This window comes from Balearica regulorum, chromosome 6, assembly GCF_011004875.1.
Source record: "Balearica regulorum gibbericeps isolate bBalReg1 chromosome 6, bBalReg1.pri, whole genome shotgun sequence".
NCBI classification, from domain to species: domain Eukaryota; kingdom Metazoa; phylum Chordata; class Aves; order Gruiformes; family Gruidae; genus Balearica; species Balearica regulorum.
The window spans coordinates 25,883,650-25,891,373 of NC_046189.1; the positions used below are offsets into that span (position 1 = coordinate 25,883,650).

Genomic DNA, 7,724 nt, shown 5'->3' on the forward strand with positions numbered 1-7,724 from the left:
CACCCGACCGCGTCACCGGCGGAGAGGAGGGGATTCCCCCCCTTTCCATCGCCGCAAAGGGTGTCCCTCAGCTGACGTCACCGCGTGGAGAAGGGGGTCCCTAAGTGACGTCAGAGCCGGCAGGAAGGAGGTCTCGGGGGAAGGAGGTGTCTGGGGTCCCGTTCGGCGGGCGGGGGTCAGGAGTGTCCGTCCCGCAGAGCAACAGGAGGGGGACCGCACACCCCCCCCCCCCCCCGGCTCATCCGGCCCCCTCGGGGCGCAGCGGCGCGGAACCGCCGCGGGAGGGCGCGTCGGGCGGGCGGGCAGGCGGGCGGGCAGGCGGGCGGTGCCTTCCCCCGCCCCGGTCGTCCCGTCCCGGCTCGTCGCGGCCGCAGCCCGGCGGAGCAGCGCGCAGCAGGTAGGACGGCCTGGCTCCGTTCCGCATCCCCCGCCAGTCCCGGTTCCCGCGTGGGGCTGCTGGCGAGGGTGGGCCACGGAGACCCCCCTCCCGCCCGGCAGTCCCTCCTGTTCCCCCGACTCCCCCCCCGCCCGGTTCCCCCCGCTCGGTTCCCCTCGCCCCCACCAACCCCCCTGTCCCGGCCTCCTCCGGTGCCACAGCCGGCCGGGTGTGTCCCAGCGCTGGACCGGGCGTCCCGGAGGGCGGCGGGGTCTGGGAGAGGGTGGGAGGCCGGTCCCTGAACCGCGGGGACGCGCTGCGACCCCCCGCACCCCATCCACGGAGCGGGTGGGGACACTTCGGGTCGAGGTCCGGCGAGGTGGGGGGAACGGGGACGGAGTGGGGTCCCGCGGGCAGGGGTGCGAGGGGACAAGACCCCCACGGGCGGGACCCCGCTGTAGGGCTGGTGCTGTTTTCCAGACCCCGCAGGATCGCGTGGGGTGGAATCGGGGTGCGGCGTGGGGTGATCCGGGGGGGGCACTGTCTTTTGTGCTGTGGAGGGTGTCCCCACGGACCCCGAGGGGTGTCGCAGGGGGTGAGGGCACGGGTCTGTGCCCGCAGGGTGTGGGGTGGCACCATGGGGGGTGCGTGGGTACCGGCCGTGGGTGGTGTGGGAGCCCCTGGGCTTGAGCACAGGAGAGCACCTCTGTCACACGGCCCTGTCTCCCGGGAGGGGGTTCGGGGAGGGGCAGAGGGGCAGCGGTGGCGATGCTGAGGTCTTGCAAACTCGTGTCCTGTGTGAGCGGTGTGCGAGCAGGCAGCGGGTGGGGTAGTGAGGGAACCCGGCCCGGTTGGGCCGTGCACACACACCACCCCCTGCCCCCCACCCCGGCATGAGCCCTGCTGAGCTGGGCTGAGCCAGGCCGAGTTGTGTGGTGCTGTGTTGGGTTGTGCTGTACCAAGCTGTGCTGTACTGAGCTGTGCTGTGCTGTACCGTACTGTGCTGTACCAAGCCGTGCCATGCTGGTGGGAACTTCCAGGCTCTTCTGGGAAGTCAAATGTTTTCCCAAGTAGCCTCACCGTGGGGAACCATGGAAAAAGCAGGGAGCCCTAGCTCCCACCCCAAATCCTAGTCCTCCCCCAAGGTGGCCCTTGGCATCCCAGGGACCCCATGGAGTGGGTGGCAGAGGCCAGAGTCTGGCAGGAACACTGGGGTGGCCGGCGGGAATGCTGCCCAGCGTCACCCGCGGGGTCATGCCGGAGGTGACAGCCGCCTGCGCCCCAGGTCCCCCTCCATGTGCGCCTTATCTGTGCTGAGTCATGGTGGCAGTGCAGAGCAGTGCCCTGTGCCTAGGGACAGCGTGTCATGCTGGGGCCACTGAGTCAGCCCTGGTGGCCCTGTGGCTGGTGACCTCTGGATTCAGGGCCCTGCTGTACCGCTGCCCAGGGAAGGTGCAGGGTGCTGTCTGTCTCGCTGGGTGCGGCGGCCCCAGGGACTCGTCAGGCTGGTTCCTTCCCCGTCCCCAGGGCCACCCTGCCGGGGTGGGGACAGGGGGGGCTGGGGCAGCCTGAGGACCCCTGCCATTGGGTGCCAGCCATGGGCACAGAGTGGGACCCCCCGATGACCATGTGTCGGCCGGATACACCCCACTTTCCCCAAACGCCTGGGTTCCCTCCTGGGGGCTCCAGTCCCCCCCTAACTGGGTGCCAGTCACAGGGGTTTTCTTGGGGTGAGGCTCCTATTCGGGGCCTTTCCTGGTTCCTGCAGATGAGGCAGTGCCAGGGGACAGTGGGTGCTGTTTGGGAAACTGCAGAGCAGAAAAAGTGAAACTTCCTGGTCGACTGGTCACCGCCATGCTGGTTAATTTTAGCACCGCCATTATCGTGATGGTGAAGGGCTGCACAGCTATGGCAGCTCTGCTGTGGCTGGGACAAACGGACAGTGGAAGCGATGGAGGGCTGAGCTGCTCCCCCCGGCCTGGCATGGCTGGCCTGGGTGTACCCCCCCCGGCACCGCTGCCCACCCAGCCTGGCTGCGGGAAGCGCTGGCGTCATGCTGGAAGAACTGCCAGGTCCCCTCCCAGCCCTGGCCTGGTTTGGGTCGGGTCCCGGTCCCTTCCCAGGGCGGTTCTGCGGTCATGTCACTGCTGTGGGCAAGGGGGGTGTCAGGGGTCCTGGCACCTGCCTGGGGCTTGGGGTGGGCAGGTGGGTAAAGGCCTGGTACCAGCTCCTGGCAGCGCCATTGTTTTCCTGGCCTTGGAGATCCTGCCTTCCGCCGCCGCCGCCGCCTCCTCCTCCTCCTCCTCCTGGGGCCGAGCCCGGCAGCTGGCCCTGGGCCCGGTCTGGCTGCTCGCGGCTGCCGGGGGCTCTGTGAGGGGCCCAGCGCGGCTGGGGAGAGGAGCTCAGCCCTGGGGTTTCCTGGCTCCCCTCCCCGGGGACGTGTCCACTTCCCTCCGAGGTGAGGCGGGTGGCACTTGTCCCTGCCACTCCCTGGGGGGACTCAGCAGTTCTGGAGCCCCCACGTGACCCACTGGGCGGCTGGGTGGGGGGCACCCCCGAAATAGTGGGGGGCAGTGGGGTCTGCATGGGTGTGATCACGATATGTATTTCCATCCCAGGCAGCAGGCAGGGTGATGCCATTGTCCCCAGGGCAGTGCCACCAGGAGCCAGAGACCAGCCAGGGTGCACGGGGGGGGTGTGTGTGGGTGCTCCCTGCCCCCCGGTGACGGCAGGGTGGGCTCCAGAGGCCGGACAGGTCACGTCCCCGCCAGAGAGGTCCCATCCCTGCTGTGGCTTGAGTCAGCGCGTGGCCATGCCCTGCCCATGTCTGGCCACTGACGCGGGTGCCGGGGACTCAGGGCACAGGAATGCGGGTGGCTCTGGCTGAAGGACAGTGGGGACATCCCTCGCCTCTCAGTGACCTGATGGCATTGAGGCCAGCTTGTCCTTATTAATTAGAAGCTGCTATTAAAGTGGGAGGGGGAGGTTTTGTGGCTCAGCTGTCCCCTGCGTCCCTGCACCAGCAGCTCTGTTCACTGGGGACACGTCCTGACCAGGGAGGGGGACCTGCACTGACACCCCCCATCTTCTCTCCCCTCCAGGTGCCCGTGGGAGACACAGGGAGCGGCATGGCGCAGCCCAACGCGCCCCCCCCCCTACGATGACAAGAACCCCCTCTACCCCCCACCCCCAGGGGGGTACCACCAGCCCCCCCACTACGCTGGGGGGTACCCACAGCCTGGGGGATACCCTGCAGCAGGGGGATACCCTGCAGCAGGGGGGTATGCACAGCCAGGGGGGTACCCAGCAGCAGGGGGATACCCCCAGCCAGGGATGGCCATGCCCACTATGCCTGTTCGGTTTGGTAAGTAGGGGCACCTTGGGGTTTTTTTTTGGGGGGGAAGTAGGAACAGGGGTGCTATGGGGGGCAGCGCAGCCCACCCTGGTGTTGAGGAGTGTCCTCCACTGCAGGTGATGATGGCATCGGGGACGGCTCCCCCTTCCAATCGGCTGACTGGGACGACAGGAAAGTCCGACACACCTTCATCCGCAAAGTGAGTCCTGGGGGGCCAGGGGCACCTGTCAGGGTGGGGGGCTACCTGTTCAGGTGGGGGGCCGGGTGCTGAACCCCCCCGTCTCTCGCAGGTCTATGCCATCATCTCCCTGCAGCTGTTGGTGACGGTGGGGATCATTGCCATGTTCACCTTTGTGTGAGTGGAGGGTCCCTCCTTAGCCTTGCCCCAAAAAAGGGGGGATCCTGGCCCCTTGTCCCCTGGGGGGTCCCCAGGGGACAGTAGTTGCTGTCCCCCCTCCCTCACACTCATCCCTTCTGTCCCGCAGCTCCCCTGTCCGCTCCTTTGTCCAGAGGAATGTCGCCATCTACTACGCTTCATAGTGAGTAGGGGGTCCTTCAGCTCACGCCCCCCTGAGGTGCCCTCCGGCAGCTGGTACCCCACAATTGCAGCTTCCCAGCTAGGGGTGTGTGTGGGGGGGGTATCCGGGTGTGGGGGTTGCAGGGCTGACACCTGCTGTCTGTCTCTGCAGCGCCGTGTTTCTGGTGACCTACCTGGTGCTGGCCTGCTGCCAGGGTCCCCGGTGAGTCTGCTGGTGGCTGGGACTGCCAGGGTGGGGGGGTGTGGATTTGGGGGGTTTGTCTACAAACAAACCCCTGGGAGTTTGTTTGTCCCTGCCTGGGGCTGCCCCTGGGGGGTGGGGACCAGGAGGACACGACATGGCCGCTGTCACCAGCTCACCTCTCTCCCCCGGTTTCGTCCCCAGGAGACGCTTCCCTTGGAACATCATCCTGCTGAGCATCTTCGTGAGTATGCTGGGGCCAGTGGGGGGGGGCTGGTGGTGCCCCCACAGCACCCCAGCTCCCCAGGCGGGCTGGGAGGGATAGGGAGGATGCGTGGGCAGGTGGGGGGCAGCCAGGAACTGCTGCACCCCAAGCTGCCACTTGCCCCAGTGAGCCCACCCTTTTCCTCTCCCACAGACGCTGGCCATGGGGCTGATGACAGGGACAATTGCCAGGTAATGCCCTGGGGGCCCTGCAGTGACAGGAGCTGGGGTCCCTCCTGTCCCCTACTGTGCGGCCAGCTCAAATGAGAGGCTGCTGGGCACCGAGGGACAGCCCCATCCCCTGGGCTCGGGGACAGTGGGGTCCCTGCCCAGGATTGGGGCTGTGGGGGGGTCACCAACAGCCCCCTGGCAGGGGGATGCCGAAGCGTGGGGTGACTCTGGTGTCCCCTCCATCCACAGCATGTACCAGACCAAAGCTGTCCTGATCGCCATGCTCATCACCGCCATCGTGGCCATCATTGTCACCATCTTCTGCTTCCAGACCAAGGTGAGGAGGGGGACGTGTCCTGCCCTGGGTGAGGGGGGTCAGGAGTGGGGAGCTGGGTGGTGGGGACACCCTGGGCTCTCCCATGATGCATGTGTGTTTTCCTGGCAGGTTGATTTTACATCGTGTCCAGGGCTTTTCTGCGTGCTGGGCATTGTGGTCATGGTGACCGGGATCGTCACCGCCATTGTCCTCTCCTTCAAATATGTGAGTGGGGGGCACAGAGGGACTGTGGGGTGCCACTGGTATCCCCAGTTGGGTGTCCCCAGGGCTGGTACAGGCAGGGAGGGTTAGGTGGTCCCCCTTTTGCCAGGAAGCAGGGTGTGGTGCCGTCGCGGCAGAGGCAGCTTGCCCGCAGGGAGAGGGTGTGTCGGCGTCAGCATCAGCGGCATCTCCTCCGGAGCCGGGTGCGGGCAGGACCTGCCCTGCCTTGCCCGCAGCCTGCGAGCACCCAGCTCACCCTGCCCATGTCCCCTTCCCCGCACAGGTCCCCTGGCTCCACATGCTGTACGCGGCCATCGGCGCCATCGCCTTCACCCTGGTGAGTTGATGGCTGGGGTGGGCAGAGGATGTCAGGCAGAAACCCGGTCCCTGCCTGACACCCTCTGCTCCTGCAGTTCCTTGCCTATGACACCCAACTTGTGCTGGGGAACAGGAAGAACACGCTGAGCCCTGAGGAGTATGTCTACGGTGCCCTCACCATCTACACTGACATCGTCTACATCTTCACCTTCATCCTGCAGATCGTGGGCCGGGATTAGCCCCGGGACCCCTCCTGTGCCCCGTGTACCCCCCCCACCCCTCACCCTCTCCTCTGGCCTCTGTACAGGATATGGCCACTTACCGTGACTCCTAACGCTTTGGCATCCCTACCCGTAGGCTGCTAAGGAAAGGGCTTCCCTTGAACACCCCCCACAAGCCTCCAAGGGTGGTGGGGGGGACTGGCCGCTGGTGTTTGGGCAGTGCCCAGCCTCGGCACTGCTCCCCGAGGCTGTGCCGGTGGTGCCGAGCTGGCAGCGGAGCACCACGGTCTTGACTGGGCACAGGGAGCTGGCAGTGACTACTGGGATCGTGTTGGGATTTTTTTGGCAGAGCCTGGTCAGTGTCATTCACTAGGTGCCTTAAACGCGGCTCCGGCCGTGCCCCCCTCCCCAAGCTGTGGCGGTGCCCGGTGCAGGCGGGGGGCAGCTGGGACCCCCGTGGAGGGACTCGTCGCAGAGGCTCCGCAGCCACGGATGTGGGCAAAGTTGCACTTGCTAAATAAAACACTTTAATTTTCCAGACGGTCCCAGTTTTACTGGTGTGGCGACTCCCCTGAAAAACTTGTGGGCAGCCTCAGCAGGGGCTGTGGCCTGGGGCAGCGCAAACCCTGCTTTGGGGCAGAATCGTCAAGGTCGAGCCTCTCCTGGCCTCGCCTCTCCCACTGCCCATACCCCCCCACCCTCGTGGGCAGGACTTCAGCTGCGGAGCAGCTGGGCCCCCCCCTGCACTGTGGGGGCAGGCAGAGCCTGGGGCTGAGCTGAAGGAGCGACTGCAGCAGCACTGAGCTGTTCCACTCACCAGGGATGAGGTTTATTTGTCCCCATCCAGCCCCATGACTGCCCCACGGGGCTGGCGTCCCCTTGGCCAGTCCCTTCGGGGTGCCACAGTGCCAGGCTGGGGGCAGGGGGCAGCCCAGCTATGCCCCCCTGGCCACCCTCTTGTATCGCTCCGTCTCATACTCGCCCTGGTTGGCTTCCATCATCTTCCGGCGGATTTTGAGCTGCTCCAGACGTTTTTTGTCCACTTCACGCTTGGCCAGGAGGAAAAGGATGATGCCGGAGGGCAACCCAATGGCCCTGCAGGACAGCCGGCAGGCAGGAGATGGACAGGGCCGGTGGGGACACAAGACCCACCCTGAGGCAGCGCGGACACCTCCCTGAGACCCCCCGTCCCACCCCAGACCCCACAGAGCCTCCCGGTGCCCAGCCTCTCCCACCGCCCAAGGCACTCACCAGGCCACCCCCACCGGCTTCATCGGGTTCTTGCCCTTCTTGCGCGTTGGGATGTACTCTACCCCCTCGGGGAGACCCCCGCTGCCGGGCTCCGGGCCGGCCCGTGGCTCCGCTGGCCGGCGGCAGCTCTGCCCGAGGAGTCGTGTGCCCGGGGGAGCCGCCTGCCCCCGGGGCCTGGCGGGACCCGCTGCCCGCCCTGCTGCCGCCAGCAGCCCTGCGGGGAGAGAGGCGTTAGGGAGGGGTGGCCATGGGGCAGCGCGTGGGGAGCCCGGCCCGAGCTGCGAGGCTCCTGCCCTGCCCGTGCCCCTACACCTGCCCCTGCCCGTACCCTACCCCTGCCCTTACCCCTGCCCGTACCCCTGCCCGTACCCCTGCCTGTACCCGTACCCTACCCCTGCCCGTACCCCTGCCCGTACCCCTGCCCGTACCCGTACCCTACCCCTGCCCTTACCCCTGCCCGTACCCCTGCCCGTACCCCTGCCCTTACCCCTGCCCTTACCCCTGCCCGTAC

General features: G+C 67.0%; 1 protein-coding gene across 2 annotated transcripts; it reads left to right on the forward strand.

Annotated features, from left to right (window-relative positions):
* The first annotated feature begins 10 nt into the window (after positions 1 to 10).
* TMBIM1 (transmembrane BAX inhibitor motif containing 1) lies at positions 11 to 6,500 on the forward strand. 2 transcript variants are annotated; one of them, XM_075756951.1, is made up of 12 exons: positions 11 to 130; positions 3,478 to 3,740; positions 3,848 to 3,930; positions 4,022 to 4,086; positions 4,217 to 4,270; positions 4,421 to 4,471; positions 4,655 to 4,694; positions 4,869 to 4,906; positions 5,135 to 5,222; positions 5,331 to 5,426; positions 5,707 to 5,760; positions 5,837 to 6,500. In XM_075756951.1, exons 2-12 carry the CDS (start codon positions 3,710 to 3,712, stop codon positions 5,978 to 5,980), a joined length of 744 nt encoding a protein of 247 aa, XP_075613066.1. In that variant the 5' UTR covers positions 11 to 130; positions 3,478 to 3,709; the 3' UTR covers positions 5,981 to 6,500. The 2 variants fall into 2 exon arrangements, with proteins under 2 accessions (XP_075613066.1, XP_075613065.1); XM_075756950.1 differs by having other exon boundaries at positions 95 to 397.
* The last annotated feature ends 1,224 nt before the right edge of the window (positions 6,501 to 7,724 follow it).

Excerpts from the sequence above, each read along its gene's own strand:
- TMBIM1 (XM_075756951.1), top strand. The coding sequence starts at position 3,710 with ATGGCCATGCCCACTATGCCTGTTCGGTTTG. Across the intron at positions 4,472-4,654 it reads GCCTGCTGCCAGGGTCCCCG|GAGACGCTTCCCTTGGAACA; the intron begins GTGAGTCTGCTG and ends TTTCGTCCCCAG. Across the intron at positions 4,907-5,134 it reads ATGACAGGGACAATTGCCAG|CATGTACCAGACCAAAGCTG; the intron begins GTAATGCCCTGG and ends CTCCATCCACAG.